The sequence below is a fragment of the Phalacrocorax carbo genome, chromosome 16 (assembly GCF_963921805.1).
Source record: "Phalacrocorax carbo chromosome 16, bPhaCar2.1, whole genome shotgun sequence".
Taxonomy (NCBI): domain Eukaryota; kingdom Metazoa; phylum Chordata; class Aves; order Suliformes; family Phalacrocoracidae; genus Phalacrocorax; species Phalacrocorax carbo.
In genome coordinates this window covers 178671-190868 of record NC_087528.1, presented here as the reverse complement: position 1 = coordinate 190868, position 12198 = coordinate 178671, and the positions used below count along the sequence as shown (strand labels likewise).

At 54.1% G+C, this 12198-nt stretch overlaps 1 protein-coding gene across 8 annotated transcripts in view; it reads right to left on the bottom strand.

Moving 5' to 3' along the window:
• Positions 1–12198, bottom strand: part of SEPTIN9 (septin 9) — a 143289-nt gene that overhangs the window by 12758 nt on the left and 118333 nt on the right. For 7 of the 8 annotated variants that reach the window (XM_064467445.1, XM_064467450.1, XM_064467449.1 and 4 more), the window contains 4 exons: positions 7491–7682; positions 3363–3491; positions 2864–2945; positions 2073–2210 (listed from right to left, as the gene is read on the bottom strand). In XM_064467445.1, coding sequence (XP_064323515.1) covers positions 2073–2210; positions 2864–2945; positions 3363–3491; positions 7491–7682 — 541 coding nt within the window. Of the gene's footprint in view, positions 1–2072; positions 2211–2863; positions 2946–3362; positions 3492–7490; positions 7683–9019; positions 9043–12198 lie in introns of those variants that run through there. The other variant, XM_064467453.1, reaches the window with a different exon arrangement.

Sequence of the window (12198 nt, the reverse complement as noted above, 5' to 3'; positions counted from 1 at the left end):
GAGCACATGGATGGTGCCATGCAGTAACAGTGGGGTCCTCCACAGCTGGCTGTGGTTGTCCTTAGGGCAGATCCCTGAAGCACTGAGCCACGGTCCTTGCCAGCCATGCTCCCCATTGCCTCCTAGTGAAGCCAGAAGCACAAAAGCAAGGACCTGGATTCCCTTCCCATACCCTTCCACATGGGACCACGGACGACCTGCCTTGGCACAAACCTGTACTCAAGCTTGTGCAACAACCCAATGACACGGCCTCCCAAACTCTTGAACTCCAAAATGAGAATGATCCTCTGCTGCCATCACTGCTGCAGCAGCTCCACCCTGGTGGAGGGGTGCCCATGCCATCCATTTGTGTCCACGGACCACGAGAAGCACTGGAAAAAGCCCTTCTGTGATGACAAGAAATGTAATTTGGGCTTCACAAGGAAGCAGAAAGGAAGCCCAACACCTGCTTGAACATTCAGCGAGGCAAAATTTCCCACCGACTTCTCCCTCCCGGTGGGGTTTGTTCCCCTTCACTCATTCCTCGGCTTATCTCTGTCCTGTCCTGGCAGGAGAGGACATGAGAGCCAGAGGCTGGCTCTGACACCAGGGCAGGAAAGCGCAGCCCCCAAGCTGCAGCCAGGCTATCAGGCTACGGGGAAGGAGGACCAGCACAGGGCTCAGCAACAATGGCCTCCAACTGCCGGTCTCACTCAGATATTGGAAACACATGTTCATTGGAGAGAAAGAAAAAAAGCAGCTGAACTTCCACACAATTGCTGTTAGCCGGTGGGTGAGAGAAACCAGAGCACACAGTTGGAGAGGCTCCGGCAGGGGACAGAGGGACGGGGCTCCATGCCGCTGCCTGTGCAGCCTGGGGAGGGCAGCCAGCACCACCCAAAATTGGCAATCTCCATGCGGTGTGATATCCACAGGATCCAAGTATCAGATGTGCTTTTAAGGGTTAAACGTACAAAGCAATGAGAAAAAGCTCAAACATAGCTAATCCTGCAACACCCTGACCTGCCCAAGGCAGGGTCTGCAGATTGGGGCTGAGATAAGCAAGACCAACACGCTAGACTGTCCTAAAAATATAATCTCTCTTTGAAACGTTTTCTGTTTTACTGTATTAAACCATAAACATTTTGTTGGCCCCTCTGCTCCCAATCAACAGCCAGTTACCCAAGAGCAGCATAACTGGCCCATGCAGTCATTTTATTCCAGTGAAGGATGCATTTTTGGTCTACCCACTGACAGAAGCAAAACAAAGTCTTTTCTATTGGAATAAATCTCTACGTGGGGAAGAGGAAAAGGCTGACATTAATACAGTGCTGGTGACTTAAATTTACTTTTGAAAACAGATCCAAAAAAATCCCCACACAGACAGAGCCAGAAGTGGAAGGAATTGACACAAATCAAAAGGAAACTTAGATCTTGTCTTATGTTGTGATACTTTAAGTCACATTCTTCAAGACACTTTAAGCGCCCCGGATTTTTACTGTGGGCTATGTGCCTAGCGAAAAAAAAAAAAAAAGGTAAAAAAAGGAGCAAGATTTGGGCCGTTGCTGTTGTCACTTGAGAAGTGCCAGAGCCAGGAGAGCTCTGCACTGAATAAACTGCATCCCACTTGCAGACTAGACAAACAACCTACAAAATACCCTTAAAGGGTGAGGGTGTTAATTCCCTCAGTAGCACAAGGAAAACTAGCTTCTCCCCTTACAAAGGCAGGGGCACAGCAAGAAAAATTAATGTTCTGTTTCAAAGGCAGCCTTTCCATCCAAGGTGAGAGCTCAGTCAAGGAAGCAAGGTGACCAAAGCACAGCAAGCAGCAAACTGGAGCTCAGGGAGGCTTTGATGGCCCCTTGGAAGAGGAACTGCCACGTTTCTCTGGGTACAGCAGCTCTGCTGTGTTGTTGCAAGGGCTCCAGATGCTATAGCCCTAGGAAGGACAGCTTCACACTGTCCACAAGCTCCTCAAGTCCCCCAGGAAACACAGGGGAATCCCAAGGACAACCCTGACGGCTGAGCTGCCCAAGACCAAACGCAGGAGAGGGAAGCCCCGAGGGTCTGAGTGAGGCCAGCAGGGTACGTACGAGTGGCCAGTGGCTGGGATGAAGTATATACAGCAGTGCACCCGTGTGTCAGGGATCCGCTTCTTCCGGTTAATGTTGATTTCCTCCTGCAGGTACTTCTCATACTGGTCATTGATGAACTTCATGATGGGCTGCCAGCTGAAGAGAGAGTGTAACAGGGGACAATGAGTTTGGGTGAGGGATCTGGACCACCCTGAAGCTCCCACCTGGCTTGACTGTGTGAAGCAGAGCCTGCCAAGCCGGATATGCTCAGCATCTTACAGAGTCCCATAAAACAAACAAACCAACCAACCCAAAACACACTCCAACACCCAGCTGCTGAGCAGGGCAGCCCCTCAGCTCTTCACACCCCATCGTGGCACAGAAGCAAGAGCAGTGTCAAACCCCACAAAGCCCAGCCCAGCTCGTGGTGGCGAGAAGGCACCTGCCACCAGCCAGCCAGGCCAGCCCTGGCCCGCGGGGTGGGGGTGGGGGGGCATTCTGCACAGCCAGACACTGTCCCAGGGACTCCTGGCAGAGTTCAGCCTTCAGAGCCACATAAGCATGCTCTGGGGACCGGCCATGCTGGTGCACAGCTGCTCCCAGCCACAAACAAAGGTTGTCTCACACCCGGAACAGCAGGATGTTTGTGGGCTCTCACAGGGTCCAGGATCAGCCCCGGGGAGCATGCCACTGCGCTGCCACCCACAGCAACCCTCTCCCCTACTCCCCTGGAAGCATGGGTGGCACCAGCCCTGGGGCTTGGCCACCTCCCCTCTGCACCAGTTGCCATGTCAGCGCAACCAACTCACCAGTTCTCATTGTTGATGTGGTCTCCAAAGCCTGGGGTGTCAATGACTGTCAGCTTCATGCGAACCCCCTTCTCTTCAATCTCTGAAACAGAGAGAAAAGACGGTACATGAGGCAAGTGTCGATGGGCACTCTGGCCAAGCCCACCCTCCCAAAATCAGCTGGAGGGCTGGAGCTTGCTCCAAGGGGAGAAATGCACCTTCACAGCTTCTAACAGGCAAAAATCAGCCCTCCAACTGGATTCAGCACCACGTCTGCCCTGCCATGCCACCTGCCATGGCCACCTCACTTGTTCTCTTCCATCACAATTAAGTCAGTGCTGGTGGATAAAGAAAAAATAGTGTTTTCTCAGCCCTGCAAGCTTCTCTGGAGGGTAAAAGCCCCATCAGAGAGATGAGAGTGGAGGTTTAGAGGAGGTCCAGAACCCCTGTGAGCCCTCAGAGACACAAGGCAAAGCAGGACCAAAAGCTGAAGCACCAGGTGGGATCTGCAGAGCCTCACCGTGAGTGATGGATTTGATTTCAATGGTCTTTGGGATCCGCTCTTCAGAAGTTGGCTGTACAGATTTCCGGCTGATTTTGGATTTGAACAGGGTGTTGATTAATGTGGATTTCCCCAAGCCACTCTGACCTGGAAAAGAGCAGGATAAACCACAGTCAGCACTCGCTCATTTCCGGACTAGAGGATGGGAATGCTGACAGACTCAGCCTGCACCGGATCTGCAGGAGGGAGGCAGGAGGTGCAGCTGCTCCCCTGCAGCCTCCCTGGCTCAGGAGCTCGAATCCATCCCAGGCAGGAGGATGCTGCAGGCAGCAAGCACCTTCCTTGACTCCAAAGCAGCTGGCTTGCTGGGAGCACACAGGGCAAGAGCCAATTCTTTGCATCCAGCCAAAATCACAGCAACCCCAAAGACAGGCAGACACCGTCAGAGATTTTTTAAGGGCTGTGGTGACACTCAGCAGCCCTGAAGAAGGCACTAGGACTAGGGAACCCCAGAAAGGAACATCCTGACACACCCGTGCCTTTACCGTCCTGCAGCCTCCCCTGTCCAGCTCCACAGAGAAGACTTATGAGCAACTTGGCAAGCCCTTAGCTGGACCGGATTAGCAACAGCCTTCCAAACCCCAGCTCTGCAGCATCCACTGCTTCTCCCTGGCTGGACTTGCTTTTGCAATCGGACCGGCTGGCTGCAAGGACCCTTTTAGGCATGTCCAGGCCAGGAGCTCATCTGAGTCTCACAAACAGTGTCCCAGGAAGCACATAAAATTCCACAACTTCAGAAAAAACAGCTTTTACAGAGAAGCGTTTTTATGCTTTGTATACTGGAGCTGAGGTCAATCCGTGCAGAAAGGACACCAGCAGCTCTCGACTCCCCAGAGCTGCTGTCCCACAAGCCTGAAGAATAATTTTTCCAGAGCAAAGAGAACAGAGAAACTCCTCAAACCCCAGGGAGCAGACACTTGGCTTCAGAGCAGATGTCCCGTGCCCCATGAAACCACTGCAGAGCTCCTGCACACACCAGGGGGGCCCTTTGGCCCCATTCTGCTGAGCCATGCTGCAGCCAGCTGTTGAGGCACTGCCACCGGCATGTCCCTGGCACCACACAGTATCCCTAAGCACGAAGCCACCTACATCCTCCAGGGCCCTGACCCATCCAGGCTGCCAAAGGCACCCAACGCTAAGCCAACAGTAGGGTCAACCATCCCATCAGCACTGGGAATAACCTCCTGGCTAGCACACTCCCTGACTGAACAGCAACTGGGAGCTGAGCTTGCAACGCTTCCCATGGCACGCTGCAATACAGTACAGCAAAACCCTGTTCACCAGCCACTACCACAGCAGAAGAACCATGTGGACCAGGCTGGCGTCTGGTGCTCCTGGTCCTCTGCTGCCTGGCACAAACAGGTCTGGGGCTGCAAATGCAGAGAACCAAAGTGAAGCTCCCACTGGACTGCACATCATCAAACAGAGCATGTGGGGAGAGTGGGAAAGCGGGGTGACAGGCAGCTAGAGCTCCTGGCAGTTGGTCTCTGCGTTTGTGCCTGCCCAAGCCACCGGAGCCAGATTGCCTGGAAAAGGACCAGAGGCAAGAGACACCAGCAGTCATGGACACGGTGTGCCTCTCTGAACCACGGCCGCAGGCTGACCTCGGTGAGTGATGATGCGGCTGCACCCTGGAACCCGATGGCTGAGCACAAGGCAGACCCACTCCCATCTCACCTGGTTTGCAGCCCAGTGTGCTCCCCTGAGCTGAAATCAGGTGGGGAAAGAGTGGCTGAGCCTCACTGTGCCTGGCCAGCTCACCTCTCCTTCCAGCTGCTCTGCACCAAAAGCTGAACACACAAGATGTGCTTTAGGTTTGCTTTTTTTAAGTGTAGACTTTTTTCTCATCTTCACAGCCTTAGACAACACGGGGCTAAGCTGACCTCAGCCTGAAGCCTCCTCTCAGAGCTTTGATTAGACTGGTGAAACCCTTTTGAACAGGGACCCTGGTACACAGGGTACAGGATTTTCAAAAAGCCTCCTCATAAGGACACGGTGCGGGTAGAGTGACCCCATGCTGGCAGTGGTGCTCAATTCCCACCTCCAGTGCAGAAGACACCTCCTACGTTTCCCACCTGTTTCAGGGATTGCAATTTTTTCAATGGAAGGACTTGCAGCTTAGACTGGATGGCAACAAAGGAGCTAAACCAATCCCTAGAAGCTCGACCATATCCTGGAGAAATGCAGCAAGACAAGGGCGGGCTGCAGTTTCCCAGCCTTAGCAGAGCATCCCCTCCCTGAGGGGCACCCCATGAGGTGCTGCTCCCCCCACACCCCTCCCTACATCTCTGGGAGGGCCAGAGCTTGACTTGTTTATGCTGCCACAAATTCCCCAGCCTATAAACAGTCAGCCCAGAGCCTGCCAAGGGAAGAACAATGTTTTCCAGCCGCGCTGCAGCATGGGCTTTCATACCACACACAGCGCTGCCAAGGCAAAGCCAGGCCCTTTCCTGAACATCCCTCCACATCTGCGAAGCAGAAAGCTGATGCACTACTGCAGCACAGCCTGCTCGCAAAGGGATGGGTGCCTCTTCTGGCAGGGAAAAGGGGGCTCAGCTCATGCAATCTCGCTCGCAGACTCTCAGGATCAGTGCCATGATCCCTCTGTCCTGGGAGTGCTGCTCCACTGGCAGCAAAGAGCTGGGTTTGTTAAAAAACCTTGCAAGAGCAGGTTCTGTAGTGACCAGGTTTGCAGCCATCTCCCAGCCTGGGGAGCCCTCCCCATAGATCAAGTTGTGTATGAAAATATCAAAATGGGAAAGGCAGAGCATCAGCAGAGCTCGCTGGGAAGCTACAGCACACTAGTATCTTGTACGTAATTAGCAAACTCTGGATCAGGCCCTCCCATAACCCCAGGAAGCCCCCCACGGCTGTGGGGGCTCCTACCTCACGGACATCCCCACACAAACCGACAGCCCTACACAACTCCTTCAACTCCTTGCAGGAGGAAGTGGGATGGGGAGACCCCCACCACCATGCCACCTCCCCTGGGAGAGTCAGGCAGGGACAGCTGCTGCCCATACAGCCTGGCCCCAGGGAGCACAGCCCAGCTCACAGGAGGGACTCCGCAGGAGCACGCCAGACAGTGATAGCTGGAAAAATGCAGAAAAGGCTGAATTCTTTTCCCTCTTCCCCCTTGCACATCCTCCCATGGTGCCTGCCCAGCTCTCCAGTACACCCAGTATTTTGCTGGCAAGTGGCTGGTGCAGTCCCTGGCACCGAGAGGCCAGGGGCTGCAGGAGAGCAGACACCTTCAGCAGAAGCTGCAGCCAGAGCAGCGGCAATGCCGCTGAAATAAAGTTCCTTCATCCCACCCATTCTGCAGCCTTGGAAAGCTAATGAAGAGGACCTTGCAGGCAGCAGGATTTAGACACACACCAGCCCTCCCTCCCTGCCCATGGACACCCTCTGGGACACTCTCATACCCCCCATGCCACACTGCAGGTCCCCGAAGGAGTCACCGGTAGCAGAGGCCGTTCAAACCGAACAACCAAGCCATGCAAACCCCCTTGCTGCTCTTGATTCCCACCAGTAAATCACACAAGACATCTCTTCCCTGGTACTTGTAGCATGGTTGCATCTGCTGTCTGAGCTGCGCAGCACAATATCTTAAATACAAGAAAACTCACACAGAGGAATTTTAGCCAAACTGCTGGAAATACCAGTTAAGATCAGGGCTCTGGTATACCAGCAGCAGTGAAACCTTTTGAATGCTAACATGCTCTCTGACTGCTCAAACCAGTGCAGGGCTCCCAGGAGAGCAGGCAAGGGAGCTCTCTGCAAGGCTTCAGTGAGTCCCGACACGCCTTGGGGCGTTCCCCTCTGGAACATGCCTATGGGTAACACACCCTAAGACGTGCGAAGATGCGCGGGACCACGCGCCATGTCACACAGCCAGCTTTAACGACAGCTGAATTCAATCCAGCTCCGCAAGAGCGGGGTTTGCCGACTCCTAAGGCAAAGACCCCAATGCTGAGCTGGGGCTGCTGCTCCCGAGGAGGCTCCAGAGAGGACAAACATCATCACAGAAGAACAAAAACAACTCGCCAAGCACGTTGCAGGCAGCTGCTGAGGGGGAGAACTCACCCACAACCATGATGTTGAACTCAAACCCCTGCTTCATGGCTTTCCGTCTCATCTGCTCCAGGATGGCGTCTATCCCCACATAGCCAAAGTCCGCGGCCGGTTTCTCTGGCCGTGTTGGCGCTGGCTGCTTGGAGCCAGCATCCCGTGGCACGTCCGTCATGCTGGGTGCGTGGCTGGGAACTGCCTCTGGACCTGCAGGGCAAAGACAGGGTGGTCAGTGATGGTAGGCAATGCCAAGCACACCAGGATGCTGCTCCTGGCAGGGGATGAAAGGAGCTGCCTGCTGCATCCAAAGTGGGAATAAAGCACACACAGGGACTCAGAGCACCAGAAGGCTAAGAAGAAGGAGGCATACGGGACCTTCCTTCACCTGTAATTACATCAAATTTGGGATTCCCCTTCTTAAGCTTACTGGATTCACCTTGATCCCTGCCCACATCACCAAGCCTGCCGCAGCAAAGGAATGCGGGTATGGAGGGAGCAGGCTGCTCACACACTAGGTCACACAAGCAGCCGCTCCGCTGCCACAGAGCAAGACCCAGTGCCAAGAAAGTCCTCGGCACAAGTCCAGGAGTTTATTTAGGGAGTGACCAAGGCTTTTAGCAACACAGCCCTGAGCCCAGGCACTGCCGTTGAAGGCTTGCAGACCTACACAGCCTGCCCACTACTCCGTACCACTGTAATTACAGCACTATGCAGATTGCTGGTGGGAATGCCTCGCGGCCACGTTTCGGGGAACTGGATGGTTTTGCACACACAGAAGAGTTCTTGGCATCTACCAACACATGCCCTGCTTGAGCTCCAGCTGACGCAGCAGAAAGGCTGCTGGCCCCAGCTTGCTTCTTGCCAAAAAACCAAAAACCGACACATCTGCATCAAAATGGGTCATGCCAGACAACACCCATGCAGTCACGAAGCTTTCATGATCCTGCTTATTCTGCCGATATCCAACCAAGGAACCCAAACCCTTCGACTTCTTGCAGAGACAGGGTGCTTGCCTCCCCTGCGAGACAGCTCCAGGTTAGCAATGTGCTTCAGGAGAAGCAAATGTACACCTACTACCTCATTTAACACCTTCATAATAAAAACTGGGGAGGTACCTGCTCCCCCAAGCACCAGCCAGGAGCATCTGGCACTGGGAAGGACAAACTGCCCTAGATGCACTACCGGGCAATGGAGCCTGCTCCCACCCTGCCCCAGCTGCTCCACGCTGCCTGCAGCGGGCACAGCAAGTATCTCAAAGGCAGATCATGCATAAGCTCAGCCTGGTCCTTGCAAGCTCCTGGAGGTATCAGCCATGCAGGGCAACCTCCTCTAATGCAGGCGTGGGGAGGCAGGTTTTAGGAAAGCAGACTTCTGAGAGCCCTGCCCACCCCAGGCTGCTGCTGATCGATGCCCAGGTCCCTGCGGCCACCAGCCTAGGCAAGCATTTTAATTTTGTTAAGCCTTTTGCAAAGCTTATTTATTATTTTTATTATTTATTTGATTATTATTAATTAAAAATATTTTATTGTTTACAAAGGACTTACTGTAAAGTTCTCATCCCCATTCCTTCAAACAGGAATACGGATCTCAGCTCATCTGCCTCACCCCACTGTTATTTCTGGCCTTTGATGAGGTGCTGCTTGGTTTTCTCTCCCTCCCTCTGAAGGGATTTGTGGTAGGAATGTGGCTGGTCCAAGGACCCTCCTCCAAGCACATGCCTGTCACCTCTTCTCCTCCAGTGATGGGCAGGAGCTGCGGGAGCAGCGTCAGACCGGAGCCTGCCGGGGTCTGCAAGGCGGAAGCACTCATTTCCTGTGAGCACAGCGCACTTCCATGCGCTCAAATATAGGCCACACAGAAAAAAAAAATATATAAACATGAAAACCAAACCCAGAACTGATCCCAAATACCCTTTTTTTCCAACCGTTAATCCTGGGCTGTGCAGATCACCATTACTCAGAGAGCTGCTAGAGTGCAAGCACGCCATAGCTGGCAGGCGAGGTAGCGCCACGCTCCTCCCCATCTACACACTGAGCACACGTGGATTCAGTCTCTTGCACAGCTGACAACGTGCTGCCGCACTGCTCCCTGCAAAGCCAAACGGCCCAGCGTGCCTGAGGTCTCAACACAGATCCCGAATTAGCTCTGTTCCAAAACGCAAAGCTGAAAGTGGAAAAAATCCCTACATACCACTAGGAGAAAAAAAAAAGATTACTAAATCACGTGGAAAATATGCTGCCACCGGCAGCAGCACTGGGTTGTGCAACTGTTTTAACTCCTGCAGGCACTGCTTGCATGTGCAGGAAAGCCCAAAGTGTGCTGGCCCCGTGGATGGGACAGCAGCCTGGGAAATTGGTGCAGATAAGGTCCCACAGCATGCGCAGAGAAATTATGAAATTAAACAAATGGAGCAGAAAGCCACCCTCTGCTTGCAATACAGGCCAGGAGCACCTCCAGCACCTCCTTGCTCACCTATCAAGCTCTGCTAACGAGCAACCAGCAGCGCGCAGGAGGGGCTGACCCCTCCCTGGGCAGGGGGACATGCAGGCAAACCTGTCCCTGGCACAGGAAGCAGTTGTAACGTGCTGCCTCGCCACACCGCCTTCAGCGCAGGGAGGGCTCGGGACACCCCAGCACTCAGCAAGAAAAAAGCCCCAGGAAGCGCGGGGCGAGGGCAGGCGGCAGTTTGTCACCACAGAGCACACAGGCGCGCAGCCACTCAGGATGTGCTCGCGCAGCGCAGCCGGCAGCCCGGCCCACGCTGCTTCAGCTCGCCTGCAGGGAAAAAGTGATTTAAAGGGCATTTTCTTCTAGCACGCAGCTCCTGTTTTGGAAAAAATAAAATAAAATTTAATATATTGCGACTAGCAGTATCTGCAGAACAGCAGGGATGCAAAGATACAGATACCCTGAGGGCACCAGCAGACTCCCAATAGAAACGCTGCAACCCAGACCTTCACTTTTCTTCTTTGCTTCCCAGCACTAAGCTGGTCTTTTCTTACCAGGGACTCCAGCATCCCACTTGGCTCCAAGGGGTTTGTGCCAGCAGAGGCAGGGCACGGCTGAGCCACAGGACCACTCCGCAACACAGGCATAGGGGGATGCTGTGCCGCATGGCACTGAGCACCCCCGGCAGATGCTTGTCTAAAATAGAAAGATCCTAGAAATAAACCAGAGCAAAAGCTGTGGCTGCCCAGGACATGCCATGGGCAGATCCTGCACTTGTTGACCCGTTACGCTCTCTGCGGGCATGGCACCAAACCTGCAGTTCTCTCAGTGCCAGCATTGCCAAGCTGACCCTTCCAAAGCACTGCAAGGAGGGATGGATTAATAAACACCCAATACCAGCAAAAATTCCTGATTGCCACTGAGTCTCTCTGGCAAGAGCAGGATCAGCCCTCACGCACCATTGCTTCACCAGTGCCACCATAACAACAGCTGCTTGTCCCTCCTGCAGGGAGGTGGGGGAAGTGCATGGGCTGCTCGCTTTGCTGATGGGGGCAGAGAGCCCAGAGCCTGCAGCTCCCTCCGGCTCACATGTTCCTAGATGAACATTAAGCACTCAGGAACACATGCTTGTGCCATATTTAGATGTCCTCCGCCAGGGAAACCCCCTCCACGCAGGCACAGGAGATGTCGAATGGCAAGACCGTCAGGGCAGCACTGCACCGAGCGGGAACAGACCCATGGCTCCAGCCCAGGCACCAGGCTGACTCAGGACAGCCGCTCCAAGGTTGATTTTGCCAAAGACTCCGGGCTCTTGCACTGTAATTGATGCATGTCAGACATGAGCCAAACCCAACATCTGCAAAGCAGCAGATGAAAGGCACCCCGTGGGGAGGGGAGCCCCAGGGAGCCCCCTGCTCCTCCAGCCAGCTGGACTCCGCGAGCGGGCGCCCGTGGGATGGGCTTTGCAAAACGCTGCTGGTGAGGGGCTGCCAGGAAACTGAGGGCTTAGAAATGCTGCACTGGTGCCACGCGGCTGCAACAACCCAGGTCGACGGTGGGCGGGGGATGCAAGCGCAGGCTGTAGGCTTGCCCAAAACCCTGAACCCTGAGGCTGGCAGTCCTCACAAAGGATTTGGGAAAGGGATCTGAAGGAGACTCATGTTTCCACTACAGATACACAAAGGTTAAACAACCCTTACAGAAGCTGAACCGAGTATGTCTAGTGTACCCCAGCTCCTGGCTAGACCCAGCAGCTCTGCCCAGCAATGCACACAGAGTGGGATGCTGGTGATCCAGGAAGGCAGAGCTGAACCTGGAGCAGGGCTGGTCATGGATCTGGTGCTCAGCAGCTGCACAGAGCCACGGGAGAGAGGCCAGGAGGCTGCATCTCTGCCACTTGCCGCCAGATTCAAACCACTTGTACACTATATGGATGCACATGCAATCAATGGAGAAATGCTAATGCTTTCTGGGTAAATGAAAGAAACATCCCTCGGATGCAGGGAGCACCAAGCATCTGCCACCTTTGGTGATTCTGCAGCTGGTTCTGCAGAGCTACAAGCACCCAGAAGACCAGGATGCTGCGCTGGGGATAACTCCCCTTCCCTCCACGCAGTGGAGGCTGGAAACACTGCAGGCTTCCAGATTTGTTGAATAGGTTCATGCGAACACAGAGAAGAGATTCAGAGCAGCAAACAGCGGTGTATCAGAGTGTGAAAACACAACTGCTTCCCAGGCAGCTGAGCATCCACAGACGTTTTCAAGGGAGCAGTGC